Raw genomic sequence first — 16,732 nt, forward strand, 5'->3', positions numbered from 1 at the left:
GGTTCTGGTAACTAGAGTTCATCAAAGGCAGCTAACAGTGCTTTTCTTAGGTCCATAATTATCTCAGGGGACAGGCCAACTTGAGCTCCTCTGTCCTTTCCTTTCTAGGCAGAGAAAAGAGAAGCAAAATGAGTGGAGGAGCCCTCTACTCTGGCATCCATTGTAGTAGCCCTGCCCCTTGGATTTTCGGGGTAGGAAATTCCCTCTACCCGGGTAGGTTAGCATCTTCTCTGTACCTTATTACCTCGAGCCCCAGGCGGCATGGGTCAGAGGCTAAATTCTTCTTGTCTTTTCCCAGAACTGTCTCTAATTTGCTTGACTAGCATTTAGGAAATTTCAAGTCTTTGTACTTCCAGCTATGTTGGGATAGAGCAATCACTTTCTTTCCAAGGTTGCTGCCATTTTCAACAGCCAACCCCTCCTTGTGGGTATGGAATGGTGGCTCCCTCATTTCTTCTTCTGCCTTTGGAAGGACGGAATTATCACAGGTGAGAAATCTCTGGTGTTCAACTTCATGCAGTAGAGAGTTTGGGCACATGTCCAAGATGTCCATCACGATGAGAGTTCCTTCTGGGCTAGGCTGATAATCGTGTTTCTCAAACTCCTTCTCTATTTCCTGATTTTGATTCAATGGTCTATAATGTAATCCTCTTACCACCAACCCCCATCCCTCAAGGAAAATTTTAAAATAAGTTTTTATTGATTTTTGTTTTGTTTTTTTATATCACCATAGTGTCCTATTTATCCCCCCCCTTCCCTTCCCAGAGAGCCCTCCCATATGACAGTGTTTTTTAGAGAGGATTTTTTTTCAAAAGTCAGCGCAATTGATCAGCACATTGAAGAAGTCTGAAAACATGTGCAATGTGTAACACCTATGGGCCTCTCACCTCCACAAAGGGGTAGGCTCCTCAAATCAAATATATTTGTTATGAGAAATTATAGCCAAGTGATGGTCCTTACAGTATCGAGTCCTTTTCCTCCCTCAAGGGTTGTGGCATATGGTCCACATTTTATGTAAGAAGCAGAGAACTGATGTGAAATATAAGATGGGGAAAGGATGGCTAGTACATCATCTGCCTGGACAAAGCCCTAGGGACTTAGGGATGCTGAGCTTCCTGGGCGTCCCTAATGGGATCTGTCCATCAGGGAAGGCCACTTGCCACAGGCCTCTACTGAACGATAGGAGCCACAGAGACAACACTGAGAGCTGAGAAGCCTGCTATCCTCTGCACAACCAGCCAGACTCCCACATGGAGCCCTATGGTCAGTGTTGGGGCCCTGGCTGGCAGATGGACTTGGAGAAGCTAGAAAGAATCCAGAAGAGGGCAGTGGCAGGGAGAGGAGGGAAGCACTGAAATCAGACCATGTAGAGCTTGATGGGAAAGGAGAGGAGAGGAGAGACAGAAGGGACATGAAAGCTTTCCTCAAACATTCAAATACTTTTGCATGTGAGTGGGGTCAGATGTGTTCTATTGATCCAAGAGCAGAACCAGGCCCTGAGGAGGGAAGGGGCCATTTTTGTAAAGTTCCATTTAGGTTTATAGTAAGGAAAACTTCTAACAGTTAGACCTAACCAAAGGAAGAATGGGCTTCCCCCTCCTGAGAGAGCTTCAAGCAGAGACTGACTTCTCAACTCCTGAGACTGAAGTCTCAACCAGAGGCTTCTGAAGGCCTTTGGAGCTCCAGGAAGCCATGGTTTTGCTCTCCTCAAACTGACCTGGGCCTGAGTTGTTTCTCCATTCCCTGCTAGACATCTTGTTATCCTCCTTCTTAAGTGGTTGGCAAAACTAACCAGGAATCTCCAGAAACAAGCGAGGGATGGCTTGCCTTTTTTAAGGCCAATCAAACCAGAGGATTTTGAGGGCACAGAAGGAAAGTTTTCTTTTCCTCATGCCCTGCCTTGAACATGGAAAGTAGAGTCAAACCCATTGATCAGATCAGTCGCTGGTTTTGGGGGGTTTTTTTTGGAGCTTTTAATTCTTTTATATGATGAAGAATTTAAAATGAGTAAAATTGAAAAAGCTTCCCTTTGGAAAAACAACTTAAAAAAAGGGTTTTTGTTTTGTTTCATTTCTTTATTCCAGTGATTCATAGATAAACCCTGTGTTTACTACTCATACACATTTTGTGTTCATCACTGTATCTGTCCCTCCCCCCTTTCCCTACAGCACATGCTAGGAGAATACTTCAGCAGTCTAACAGAAATGCATGCAATGAAGCGCCAGGTAATACACCAGTTGCTTAGTTTCAATTTCTGGGGGAGGGGGGGAATATCTCTGACCTAAATTCTCATCTCAAACACATTGCTATAAAGTCACGCTCTTTTAGATGTAGTTTAATGTATTTGTGGGCCAATGTTAGATTAAAAAATTAAAAACAAAAACATGCTATGTTTCAGAAATCTGATAATTTTCTGATTTCAGTTACTGTTATTCATTTGTCACTTTTCACCTAGTGAAAGGACAGTGTGTTTATACATGTGCACATATATGGGAGGGTGTATGTGTTTACAAGTATGGGGAATATATATGGGTATGCACATATGTGTATGGGTGTGAGAGTATGCATGGAGGTATAGTTTCCAGCTTGACATTTTCAGCAGGTAGTGTTTTCTTTAGCTTGTGCTCTGGAAATATTTAAAGCATCATTTCCCAGGGATTCTGATTTAGAGTTATTCCTGATTCCTAAATGTTTATGATTGTAAAGTATTATTTGATTTATTTCTCTTCCTTGGAGATACCTAATATCTCCAGCGGAAGTCAATGGCAAACTGATTAAAAATGATTAAAAGAGAGAATTTCCTGGGGACAGCTGGGTAGCTCAGTGGATTGAGAGCCAGGCCTAGAGACCTGAGGTCCTAAGTTCAAATCTGGCCTCAGCCACTTCCCAGCTGTGTGACCCTGGGCAAGTCACTTGACCCCCATTGCCTAGCCCTTACCACTCTTCTGCCTTGGAGCCAATACATAGTATTGATTCCAAGATGGAAGGTAAGGGTTTTAAAAAAGAGAGAGAGAGAGAGAGAATTTCCTTCCTGGCTTTTAATGCTTTATAGTTTCCTAGCAACAATCAATGGAAGAAACAGGAGGGTTGTTTCACACATCAGAGAACAGAGAAGAACAATTGAGCAGGACGTGGAGAAGCCAGAAACTGAACACATTAGGGAAAAACAACTATAGTCATCAGAAGATGGGCTCCAAGAATCAGAAAGACTACATTCCTCACCCATCTTGAACCTAGAATTCAAAATCTTAAGAGGGATGAGCTTCAGCAGGCCACACACCCTCATTTGTAGTTTTATGTTAATATAAAAATTAGTTGGGAAGAAATAAACTATAGTGTGTGCGTCTGTGTGTGTGCGTGCGCGTGCTCACATGTGTGCCAATTTAAAAGGATGTGGTCCAACTCAAAAATTCCATAACTCTAGGGATGAATACATTGTGGCCTTGGGAGAGTGACACATAGTTCCATCACTAACACAGAAATGAACTATTTCTGTTGAAATGATCTCTCTGAGCAGACTTGCAGAAAACCAATGCATGTGTCATATTTCATGTCATCAGGGTACTGATTAAAGTTTCCATTAAATTTTATTATAAAATACATAAAATTTGTGAAGAAATGAGGGTGTAGCCCATTTTCCGTATAGCGTAGGTTTGAGGCACCTTCGTTGAACACTGAGGACACTGGTTTGTCATTTCAATGGTCTCTTGATTCTGACAATTTCCACACTTAATAACTTGCTGAGTTCAAAAGGGCATGAAAGTACACAAAAGCTGCTGTTAAAAGCTAATACTGTCACTGGAGGTGCAGGAAATGTCCAATGGTTCATGAGTTTTAATTGTTTGGTTTTTTCTGTCTTCCAGAAACTGGAAGTGATTTTTCTATGTTTGAAGCTTTGAGAGATACTATTTATTCTGAAGTAGCAACGTTGATTTCTCAAAATGAATCCCGTCCTCATTTTCTCATTGAGCTTTTCCATGAACTGCAGCTACTTAACACAGACTATTTGCGGCAGAGGGCGCTGTATGCATTACAGGTAAAGAAGAGCCTCTTTTTCCTCTGTGTGTGCACTGAAGCCTGACATGTTGGCAAATGTTCCCCTCTGTTTGCTCTGTACTTTATGGCCAATTTATTGTTTCTGTAGTGTCTTTGGAGTTAGTTGGGAAAGAGTGATATAGCCCTTAGTATAAATCTCTTCTGAAAAGGTAACTCCAAACCCCGTTTCTCTTAGTGTTTCATTTCAAAATGGCTAGTACATTTAAGTACAAAATACGAAAACATTGAGAAAATAGTACTTTTTTATTTATTAACAGTAAATTATTATTATAGAAGTAATTAACTGCCTCATTTCTTTGTTTAGGACATAGTCAACAGGCATATTTCTGAGAGTAATGAAAAAGGCGGTGAAAATGCCAAATCAGTGAATTCTGCTACTTGGATAGCCTCAAATTCAGAACTTACTCCCAGTGAAAGCCTTGCCACTACTGATGACGTAAGCTTTTAATGTTTAATACAGTGTAGGTGTCTTTTCTGTCTGATATATTGGCACCAACTGATTTTACCTCTTTTTGTGAGCACATTCAAATGTATGTTGTTTTATCTTTAATGTAATTAGGCTCTGGAAGTACATTTCCCTTTTTTAGCCTGAATTTGGGTTCCCTTTGTTGATTTACACTCATTCATTTGTCAGAAAAGGACTTGTCAGCAGCCAAGAAGTAAGATTGCTTTTGGAGCTTTTGCTCATTGACCTTGTAGGGTTAGCAGTAGACACAAGCAGATGATGACTCCAGACCAGAATGAACCTGAATGGGTGGGCTCTTCCTCAGCTCCTCAGCTGGGAGGTGTTGTGAACACCTATTTCAAACCCCTCACATTACAAAGAACTGGTGAGGGAAGTCATCGGGCTGGCTGATCAGGAGGTCCTAGATACTAGGCAGGCCAGTGATCTTTACCCAGCACCACCCTGTGTTGAAAAGAGTCTGACCTCAGTGTAATGAGGCAAAGTGAACCAGAATTATTAAGGGAGAAAACCAGAAAGCTGGTCTCATACAGATGTTTCTCTAGTGGTAATGTGCTCAGAGTGGATCCTGATAGATGGAAACCATCTGCAAGCATGATTAAAAACCAACTAGCCTCTAGGGATACCAAGGCAAAAGCAAAACAGTCCCTGCCCTCAGACTGTTTCTGTTCTAACCAGAGAAACCAGGAAATTTGAGAAGGGAGAACTTTCCTGGCTGGGAGATTGGGAAAAGGCTGAGTTAGAATTGAGCTTTGAAGGCCACCACAGACTTCCCAGGGGTTGCAGTGATGGGAGAAAGCTTTGTAGGCATGAGAGGACTAAAAGGGAATGGGGAGAAATCTACGATCACTCTAAAAAATCACCATGACCACCCATCAAAGAAAAATGGAATGCCTAGATACATGTCTCTGGGATTACCCCTTCAAATGGACCATCTGGTCAAATGGACGGAGAATGTGCTGGATGACAGCTTCTGAAAAGTTTTTAGTAGGCCCACAAAGCTCTCTAGCAGAAAGATCTGTCTTCTTAAGGCATATATTCTCTGAGTTAGACTGTGATGGTGGGTCCCTGTGAAATGGAGAAGATAAATAGGCTGCCAAGCAATTCCAGGGATGACTTACACACGAGAAGTAATTACCTTATTAGATCACAGACCACTGGGAAAAAAGTCAGAATTGTTTGTTTACTTTTTTGGTCCAAGCCTGTGAATTTAGCAGCTTGAATAATTTTAGGTCAGTTTTTCTGGACTTTAATGAGATCTACACAGAGCAAAGGCATTAGGCAGTAAGTAACTTGCCCAAGGGGCCACGCAGCTAATATGTGTTAGAGACAGATCTCGATGCCAATCTTGTTGACTTCAAGCCTGGCTATATCCACTACACCAGACAGTCTCTCAAAATGCTATTTAGTATTAGTATTCCTAAAGTCATTATCATTTCTCCAAAGAGCAGTCCCAAGTCTTCAGTTATAGGCTATGTACTCAGGGGACAGCTTGATCACCACATTGAAATGAGAAAGTACATTGAGCTTAGGATAAGTACCCAAGAGCCTTGAGGCAGACAAATGGAGCACATAGTTGTCCAGGAAAAGACGACCTCTGCCATTTCTCCTGGCCCCTCTGCCTCTGCTTTCTTAAACCTATTCTTCACAACTGAACCATTGTTATTGCCCCAAACCCTCTCCTCTCCCTGACTTAAGCTTACAAGCTAGGTGTCAGCCTTATCTGCTTATTCAGCCCCTCCACATCCAGTCTGTTGCCAAGTGTTCTCCTCTGATGCTGCCACCATCCTGGCGCAGGCCCTCATTTTCTCATGCCTGGCCTGTTGCATTGGGATGCTCATTGGTACCCAGCTGACCCTTCCCAAAGTACAGATGGGATCCTAGCACTGACCTAATTCAGCACACTGCAGCTGGATACTTAATCCCAACAGTCACATTGCTTTGGAAATCAGAACATTGCATTTTTCTTTATTTTATATCTTTAGGAAACTTTTGAGAAGAATTTCGAAAGAGAAACATGTAAAATGAGTGAGCGAAATGACGCTGATAACGCCAGTACTCTGTCTACATCATCTAATTTTGAGCCCTTTGCCACTGATGACCTTGGTAAGTAGATGTATTAAAAGTTCCTAGACTTGGGTCATCTTATCTATCCCCCTCATGTTGCAGTCAAGGCATCCAAACCTTAGGGAGGCTTGTTTGACTAGTGGGATGTCATCCAAGTCACAGACACAGCCAGAATTTGAACCCAAACCCTCTGGTTCTCTACCATCATTCACCATTGCTAGAAGAACCTGAGGCCCAGAAATAGGAAGAGACTTGCCCAAGACCCCACAGCCAGTTTGCTGCCAAGCCAGGCCCAGACTCCATGGCTCTTGCTTCCTTGTCCTTATTTCAGATGGAAGTTCACAGATGCTAGGAGGTCAGACTTTAGGGAGAAACAGGCTCTTCTGGGGCACAGGATACAAATTGGGGAACGCTCAGGGGTGATCAGCCCCTCTCCAGTTGACTGGAGGTCCAATGATGATCCCAGAAGAGAATGTTTTGGCTTTCCCCAAAGGATTTTGATGAAGGAAGTTCTTTATGGCCATAGGGTACCGGTGTCTGGCCTCATTTCAGAGGCACTTGTAAGAAAGAGAACAGGGAGCCAGTCAAACACTAAGCATAAGTCAAACAGTGAGCATTTATTAAGCGCTGACTAGCTGTGCCAGTGACTTGGCCAGGAGCTTGGGATACAAACACCCAAACAATTCCATCCCTGCCCTGCCCTGCTGTCCCTTGATAAAGGGAAACAAGTAAATGGGGAAACAGATACAAGGTCTATAGTGGTTAATTGGGGAGGAGGAAGGAGAAGGGTAATCGGAAAAGCACACCTTCCTACCCTCTCCCCAACTTTGGGCTTAACTTTGCAAGAAACAAGGCCTTCCAAAAGACAGAGGTGAGGAAAGAAAATAGTCCAGGGAAAGGGGACAGACAGGCAGCCTGTGCCAAAGCATTAAGGGTCCACAAGTGCTCAGGTTAGGCTGAAATCTAGAAGGTGTGAAGAGAGGAGATCCAGCATGGGAGGAGCTTCACAGGCCCAGCCTAGGAGTGTATTCTAGAGCCAGAGAGAGCCCCTGGAGTGAGTAGGCAGGGGCCTGGCCTGCCCTGAAGGAAAATCACTGGAGCCATTGTGGGCAGGATGACAGAGAGACTGCAGGCTGTGAGACCACTTAGCAGGCCCTTGTTTTAGGACTCTGGTCAGGCCAGTGACTAGCCATGATGCCAGAGGGGCTGCTTGTAACCTCATGCCAAGGTGGTGATGGACCTAGCACTCCAAAACAGGCATGGCATCTATGGGCCAGACTCTGCAGATGTAATAGGAGCCCTTTATTTCTCTTTTACTGGTTTTGTTTATCTGAGGAAGGAGTGGGAAGCAGAGAAAATTAATACCTGTGAACAATTAAACATTGTAAAGGAACTATTATTGACAGGCTCTTGGGAAGTTGCAGCCCTAAGAGGAGTGGCAGGATAATAATAAATACAAGAATAGTTGGGGCAAAATTGGGGTGCCTTGGCACCTGCCTGGATGTGGAGGGAGGAAGGAGACAGGGAGACCTCATGAACACTCTTCTGCTTAGGCCTTGCCTAGCCCAGGCTGCTGATGTCTGGTGTTGAGTAAAACCGAAACTTAGGATAAAGTTGTGAAGTGTCATGGTCAATCAGGGCCTTGCCTTTGTTGAGTCTTGGCCTGAAAGACGTAACTTGGGTCCTGTGCTTGGTTAAAAAATAAAGATAAGAAAAACTGAGACTCCTTCCTGTCATTAGCCATAATCTATCAAAGCAGCTAAGTGTACAGTAGGTTGGGCCTGGAGGCAAGAAGACCTGAGTTCAAATCCAGCCTTAAAACCATACTAGCTGTGTGACCCTGGGCAAGTCACTTAACCCTGTTTGCCTCAGTCTTCTCATCTATAAAATGAGGGTTATAATATCACTTAATGAATTCCCACAGTCACTGAGAAGATCAAATAAGATATTCGTAAATATCTAATTTACAGCACAGCACCTTGCACATGGGTGTTATAGAAATCTTAGCTATTATTGTTGTTGTTGTTATTGTTATCCTCTACCCGGAGATACTTGTGTGCTTAAAAAGATGAAACACTAGGTCACAGGAGTCTCTGTAAAAGTGAGGCTAGGATCTTGGGGTGGTTGTGGGAAGCCTAGACATTGTAAGGGTGTCTAGGTAGAAGGGAGAACGTGTAACCAAATAGGAAGCTAAAATCTCATATTTTTTCAGTTTCTAGTTGGGAAAAACAAAACTCAGGCTGCCCACAAGATTTTTCTTCATGTTAAGCATTCCTCCTGACAACTATTAGATCATGTCCCCTCTAACAAGGGGTTCACCCTCTGCCGAAATGGGAGATTCTTTGACTGAGCACCAAGTCTCCCTTCAGCAAGCCCTGGCCTTCCCCTTAACCTACCCCTAGGTGCTCCCACAGTTTGGCCCCTCCTGTTTCCCCATAGCAGCTGTGGGGCTAACTGTTCTTCTGCTTTACATTGCCCTGGAATCCTTGCATCAGTAGTGGGTACATTAGTGAGTGGGTTCTGAGTCCTCATTCTGAGGCCTTCTTTCCTCTCCAGGCACCAGCAGGTGCCTGCATGAAAAATGGGCTCTATAATAGCATCTACCACACAAGCTTATTGTCCTGTTGGGTTAGAGGCAATCATGGATGAACCAGTTTGCAAACCTTCAAGCACTTTACGCCTGTGGGCTGTTGGGATCATGGTTAATGCCTGTGTTACCTTTACCATGAAGGAAGTGGCAGTGGAAAGTGGACCCGGGATTTCATTGGGGTGGGACCTTGCCTAAAAGCACATCCTCCATCAGTGCACATGCTCATCCTAGCCGAGCGTTAGAGAGCTAGCTGCCTGTCTGACTGAGGCTCTTGAGACTTCCCATTTATCTCGCGTCAGTCGTGCTGCCTCTCCTTTGCTGCTGTCTTTTCATTCCTTTTTTTTCTTTCCCTAGTAGTTGTGTTTGTTTCACTTGGAGGATGTTCTTTTTAATCTCAGTCAGTTCTTCCTTAGCACAGGCATCATTTTTAGTCATGCACTTCTAGGAGTCTGATACATAAAAAAGCAGAAGCAGCCTTTTAAAACGTGTGTCTGTTCCCAATGCAGGCAACACCGTGATCCACTTGGACCAAGCATTGGCTAGGATGAGAGAGTATGAGCGAATGAAAATTGAGGCTGAAAGTAACCTGAGTACAGAGGGTGCTGGGGCTGCCACCGCCATCACAGCCTCCCCCTCTGCCACCACTGCCTCCACCTTAGAAGGTCAGGTCTTGGGTGGGAGAGGGCACTTGCCTATTGGGAAGAGCATAACAGGGACAATGGGTCAGCTTTGGAAGGAGGCAACAGGCGTCAAAGCAAAGAGGAAAAAGAAAAAGCAAGGAAAACAAAGCTTAGCAGAGGAGAGTGAGAGGTGCTCATTGCCCAAGTTGGGATTGTGTCTTTCCAGCAATGGCAGCTTAGAGAGGGAGCCAGACACTCAACCAGAAAGTTCTCTTTCACCAGCAGCAGCTATCCCATCTGTTGTACCAAGCTGCTGAGTGACAAAAGCAGGGCAATTGGACAGGGGGTGAACCTCCTTTACTACCATCCAAATCCAGAAGAAACTGATAGAATCAGCAACACAAGTACAATTACAGTCATGACACTTATTCTAAGATGTAGGAGATACATATAAAGATAAGTATTAAATGATTTCTCTAGAAATCAAGCACATATAGGGAAGTTGAGGCAATATAGCAAAAATATCAGTAATTTGAAAATGAATTTATAAACTCACGCTACACTTTGATGGATCTGTGATCTCAACAATGTGTGACTCCTTCCAGCACTAGTGATCAAAATTTCTATACTTTTTCATTCCATTCACCCCATCCTTTGATCTCTCTTATTCTTAAAAAGTACTCACCTGACCAAACCATCCTCTCAAGTTCGATCCTGTACCTCTCCTCTCTTTTATAGCCAGACTGGCGGGAAGGGGGGGACGGGGAACGGGACAACAAGAAAACATGTACATCTCACACACTTCATTGGATCCTTATAATATAGAATCTAATCTCATCACTCAATTGAAGCTATTCTTTCCAAAGTACAAGGGAAAACCAAATGGATAAAATATGTCTGTTGTATAGCCTTTGATAGGCAATTGGATGAACAGCCTGTAGAGCAGGTCCAGTAGTTTATAAGTCTATGACAGTCAGTCTGGATAGAGAATGAACCGTACTGAATATGAGGAGAGTAAATGAATGAATGAATTTAAAAAGTGCTTATTCTTATTTCAGATTACTTGCCATCTCAAGCAGGAAGGAAGGAGGGAGAGAATTTGGATTGAGAAATGTCAAAATGTTTAAAATATATAATTGAGGGGAAAATAAAATCCTACTGGAAAAGAATTTTTAAAAGAAAAAAGTGCTTTTGTGCTAAGCACTGAGAATATACAAATACAAGGAAACAAGGCAGTTCCTGCCCTCAAGCAGCTTATATTTTCAAAGGGAAAGATAACACAAAAGGCAGTCAGAAAGCAGTTGGGGATGAGGGAAGGGATGGAGGAGAAGGGTAGCCTCCAGGTTCTAGGAGGAAGACAATGACCAAAGTAGTGTTTATCCTCATAAGAATATTGGGAGATTAGAGTTCATTTTAAGTTTATAGACCTTGTTGGGAAGGACTGGAAAAGACTTTTGTAAAAGATATCCATAGCTTCTAATCCATTATTAGTAGTAAAAGACACCCCTAGAATTACCATCTAACTCCAGTAAGTTGATTTAACAGCATGCATATGTTAAACATTTACTGTTACCTAGGTAGTGTATATTAGTGTACTAGAGATTGGAAGGTAAAAGATCACCATGAGAGAATATTAACAAATAGGAGGATTAGGCAAGACTTTGCATCCAAGATGGCATCCAAGTTGACCCTATCAGTGGCTCAAGCTTTAAAAGAGAGAGAAATAAAGACCATGGGGAATCATCTATGAAAAGTCCTAGGGACAACCTAGAATTCTGAGTGGCTAGAGCAGCCAGGAACTTGGTGAAAAACAGAAGCGTATGAAAGAAGCCTGGGGGTGGGGTGGGGGGATAAGAAGGCCATCTGTAGGCAGATTGGGAAGGGTTCTAAATGGCCAGCCAAACAGGTCCCGTTTGTCCAGAGCAGCCGAGGGACAGGGCTAAACCTGAGCATTAGGACAGTCTCTTGGGGAGATTGGAGACCAAATAGAATAGTCCAAAGGCGAGATGATGAGAGACTAAACAAGAATTGTGGCCATGTATATGGAGGAGACATTGTGAATATCAGCTCAGAGTGTTTCTCCATAAACTTGTCACTGATATCAATGTGTGTGAAATGTTTATCTGATGAATCTATCATCTGACTGATGTAACAGTTTGAGGGTTTTGGCTTTTTTTTCTTTTAATAGAATCTCCAAAGACTGAGACTCGCAGTGCCCAACAACCTATCAACGAAGTTTCCACAGTTCCTTGTCCTCGAATTGACACTCAGCAGCTTGACCGGCAAATCAAAGCTATTATGAAAGAGGTCATTCCTTTTTTGAAGGTAGGTAGACAGAGTAACAAACTGTACCTAAGTTTTTTGTTTTGTGCCTTTGGTGGAGTGGAAATAATAGTATGCTTCACAATCCCAAATGGGGTAGAATGGTGGTCAGTGCCTTCCTTTTGCCAGGTAAGAAGAATTATCCCCAACCCCAAAAATCTAGTTAAGAACCATATTTCTTCGAACCTTACCAACCATCATTTCTTTGATAGGCATTAGGAAAGGAGGGCATTTTCTTCACTTTCATTTGGCTTCCCTTAATGAAAATAATTGAGAGAAACTATATATGAGGAGGGGAGAGGGAGAGAAAAGACTGTCTTATTTATATATTTTTATACATACACATATGTACATATTTATATACATATATCTATACATGTACATTATATATCTTTTATATATAGTGGTTATGTTTTGTGTGTAAGGTGATTGCATTTTATATACATAGTGGCATTATATTGTGTGTGTGTGTGTGTGTGTGTGTGTGTTTTAAACCCTTCCCACTGTGTAAAAGGAATTTCCCTCCCCATTGTTGCTTTGGTTGATGTTGTCAATCAGTAACCTAGAGGTCGGTTACAATTGAGATGTGGAGGTATAGATAAACCCTCAGAGAAAGGAAGTTGAAATCAACAGACCGGAAACATCCCACAGGATCACTCTGCTCTGTGATACAGAATTAGATACATGTTTTTTTTTTTTATTATTAAATGAGACAGGGAGATGGCAGCCCACAGTAAAGTACTAGCAGCAAGGGCAGATAGTTGACTCAGTGGATTGAGACAGGAACTCCTGGGTTCAAATCTGGCCTTAGACATTTCCTAGCTGGGTAACCTTGGGTTTAACCCCAGTTGTCCAGTCTTTATTCTTCTTCCACCTTGAAATTGTAAAAGGGAGGGGGTTTGGAGGATGGAGTAGGCTGGATTGTAATGGGCCAGTATCAGGTTGTTTTTTTCTTATCTCTGGTGATCCGAGGCTTTAGTCCTGGGCAGATGTTGGTTCTAAGAGCTTTCCCTGGGTTAAACTGAATATGCCTCACTGGAGCTGGAATGGAAGGGTCGGACCACGAAGCCACACTCTCCCCCCAGCTCGCTTTCCGGAAGTTGCCTTCAGAATCGCTGGCCGTGAGGCTGTTTCCTCGGCCTGCGGGGGGATGGGCTGCAGCTTTCCCAAGCTCTAGGGCAAGGACTTTCACTGAGACTTGGATAGCAGGATCCAGCCCGTGAGGCTGTCTTGCCCGCCAGTATCAGGTTGTTAACTGTGGGTTGAAAAGCCAACAGACCAGAAATTCTGTTCAGACTGAGCCAGGACTGAGAACTCACACAGACCACTCAATGAAATTGGAAAAGTAGTTTAATGTAAAAGGGAAAGGCTAAAAGGGATTGGGAGAACCCTAAATGCTAAAAGTCCCAGAGATCTAATGTCTCTTCACAGAGTTATTGATCTACACTAATCCCTCTCCTCACTTCCTAGAAAAACCCCAGTTCCTGTTCTTGCTAAGCTATAACTAACCACCACCACCACCACCCCCCCTTAGATGGCATTAAGGTGCTGCTAGTCTGTGTAAGTTTGGCAGGACCCAGACCTGATCTCACAATCACTGCAGACAGTTGGTCAGGATCACCAGGTTCTTCTCTGATGAAATATAGCACACAAGATAGCAAGCAGGATAGGAATAAGGATAGGATCAGCCACACTCTCCAGATACCTCTAGAGAGACAGCTCATTCCACTAGTTCCAGTCTAACCCTTCCTTCAAAGTTCCAGAATCTTTTTCTGCTGGTCTCATGCCACTCTCCTTTGCAAACTTACACACTTTCCTACTTAACTTTTCCTTATAACAGAACCAATATTCAGTATAGATTCTAAGATGGAAGTTAATGGTTTTTTTTAAAGATACCACTGTATCTACAAAAAAGCACATGTCTTGGAGAAAAAAGATTAAAATGAAAAGATCCATGGATCTGCTGAGCCATGCATAAAACAAAATTTAATCATTGGAGTTATTGGTCATCATAATGCAGGACATTATTGAGTATAAAAAACAATTTCCTGTTGATGATGAAATTCTCCCATTCAAACTTTGAAGGAAAGCAGGGGCAGGGTGGAGGGCTAGTGGTTCTGACTTTTAAAGTTATGAAAAGGTATAAGAAGAGTTTGGATTGGGGGTTTTCCCCCCAAAAAATCTCCATCTTGTAAACAAATCATACTCCCTCAAATTCTGGGTCCCTAACTCTTCCATTCTTTTCCAAATCTCTCACTTGGGACTGAGAATGTATTTTCACATTGAAAGATAGGTAGAATTAGCTACTACCAGACTAGTTCACAAAGAAAGCCAGTTGGATCCATTATGTGACTGAACTGCTATACATTTGCAATGTGATTTAAGCTAACCTGAAAAAAATCAGAACCAAAAATGTAGTAGGGCTTTGCCCTTTAATTCAGCAAATGTTTGTTGGGCCCCCATATAAAAGGTAGAACACAGATTTAACTAGAGGAGGGAGTTGGTGATCACCTCTTCGGATATTCTGAAGGGGGGTTTCTGGGCTCTTTTCAGTGGTTTTAGAAGCCAGGCCAACTGTCATTTCATTTCTCTTCAAAATGAGCTTTCCCTAATCCATGTTACAGATATGCCCCAAGCAAATTGATCTGCATTTTGGTATTCACAAACAGAATAAAAGTAAGAGAACATCTGGTTTTTAGCTGTGAAAAAGATCACCCCAAATGATGTTAACTTTGCTTTGAAAAATAGGGGGAAAATGAGGTTCAGATCATGGGCCTTGAGATGTGAAGAGAAAGGAAGTGGTTGGGTTTTGTCCCAAGGAGTGTTTGCATAAAGCCCGGCACTGTTGACCCATGGGTGATTGTGTGATCTGTCTTGCCCTTTTCTAGGAGCACATGGATGAGGTGTGTTCCTCACAGCTTCTGACTTCAGTGAGACGAATGGTTCTGACCCTCACACAGCAAAATGATGAGAGCAAAGAATTTGTGAATTTCTTTCACAAGCAGCTTGGAAGCATTCTACAGGTGAGAGGACCCCCCCCCCCCCATCCCACCCCTCAACACTGCTCTGTGGCTCACCTCTTTTATGCTGTTGCCCTTCTATCCTACCTAGGACAAAGAGTCTGTCCCACATTGTGTTATTATGGTGGCAGACATGGGCCAGTTTGGTCCAAGGTTGGCTGCTCCTTAGAGGCTCACAGTGACTTGTTTAGTAAGTGTGTGACCTGTGGGGTGCAAGAGTGAAGTATGCCTTTTGCAGAGCCCGCCCCATAACAGCAGGGAAGGGACCTTGCCCCCCACTCCCCTATCCCCTCCTTTTTCTTCTCTGGGTTCCCCCCCCCCCCATTTGAATTAGTTTATTTAGTCAGTTTAGAACATTATTCCTTGGTTACAATAATCACAATATTTCCCTCTCTCCCCTCCACCTACCCTTCCTGCAGCCAACATGCAATTTCCCTGGGTATTACTTGTGTCCTTGATCAGAATCTGTTTCCATGTTGTTGTTTGCACTAGGATGTTCATTTAGAGTCTATATCCCCAACCATATCCCTTCGATCCATGTATTCAAGCAGTTGTTTTTCTTCTGTGTTTCTACTCCCACAGTGTTTCCTCTGAATGTAGATAGTGGTTTTTCTTGTAGATTCCTCCAAGTTGTTCAGGGTCACTACGTTGTCACTAATGGAGAAGTCCATTACATTCGATTGTACCACAGTGTATCAGTCTTACTGTAAAATGTTTTCCTGGTTCTGCTCCTCTCTGCATCACTTCCTGGAGGTTGTTCCAGTCTCTATGGAATTCCTCTACTTTATTATTCCTTTGAGCACAATAGTATTCCATCACCAACAGATACCACAATGTGTTCAGCCATTCCCCAATTGAAGGGCATCCCCTTGTTTTCCAATTTTTTGCCACTACAAAGAGAGCAGCAGCTATGAATATTTTTGTACATGTCTTTTTCCTTATTATCTCTTTGGGGTACAAACCCAGTAGTGCTATGACTGGATCAAAGGCCAGACAGTCTTTTAGCACCCTTTGGGCATAGTTCCAAATTGCCCTCTGTCAGGATAATTTTAGTGTTGTGACATGAAAATCTAAATAAATGGTTGCCAGGGATGACTCCCAAATAATAAAATACCCAAGTCAGCTGGGAACTATGGAGATTTTAATTAATATAGAGAGAAGGAATTAAGGAAAAAGAAGAAAGAGAGAGAATTAATTTAAACTGCTCTGGCTTAGGCTGAGCCAGGCAGTAGTTAAAGGCCTTGGCCAAAGTGGCCTCCCTGAGCCTAAGGGAAAGGGAGTCAGTCTTATCACTCACCATGAGACTGTCTCCAAGCTGGGTTCCAGTCCTCCACTGAACTCAATCTCCTGAACTGAGTTCAGAAGCCAATTCCACTCCGAACTGAATTGCCTGAACTGACTTTTTACCCCTCCTTTTAAAGAAATTTTCTTATGTCACCTCCCCTAAATTTTCATGTCTACCAATCACAGTAGACACTTTTTTTTCACGACTGCCCATTCTTAGTTCTTACCACTCTTTAGTTCTCATCTTCTCTGGTTAGATTATATCTTTTGAGTACTTCACACTTCTTTGTTAAGCTTGCCTTTTGTGAGT

General features: G+C 42.9%; 1 protein-coding gene across 50 annotated transcripts in view; it reads left to right on the forward strand.

Moving 5' to 3' along the window:
- Positions 1-16,732, forward strand: part of PCM1 (pericentriolar material 1) — a 101,353-nt gene that overhangs the window by 72,586 nt on the left and 12,035 nt on the right. For 24 of the 50 annotated variants that reach the window (XM_056803417.1, XM_056803441.1, XM_056803446.1 and 21 more), the window contains 7 exons: positions 2,169-2,225; positions 3,864-4,036; positions 4,361-4,492; positions 6,505-6,625; positions 9,683-9,838; positions 11,985-12,121; positions 15,007-15,141. In XM_056803417.1, coding sequence (XP_056659395.1) covers positions 2,169-2,225; positions 3,864-4,036; positions 4,361-4,492; positions 6,505-6,625; positions 9,683-9,838; positions 11,985-12,121; positions 15,007-15,141 — 911 coding nt within the window. The remainder of the gene's footprint in view (positions 1-2,168; positions 2,226-3,863; positions 4,037-4,360; positions 4,493-6,504; positions 6,626-9,682; positions 9,839-11,984; positions 12,122-15,006; positions 15,142-16,732) is intronic. The other 26 variants (XM_056803462.1, XM_056803449.1, XM_056803450.1 and 23 more) reach the window with 3 other exon arrangements.

Source organism: Monodelphis domestica, chromosome 6, assembly GCF_027887165.1.
Source record: "Monodelphis domestica isolate mMonDom1 chromosome 6, mMonDom1.pri, whole genome shotgun sequence".
Lineage (NCBI taxonomy): Eukaryota > Metazoa > Chordata > Mammalia > Didelphimorphia > Didelphidae > Monodelphis > Monodelphis domestica.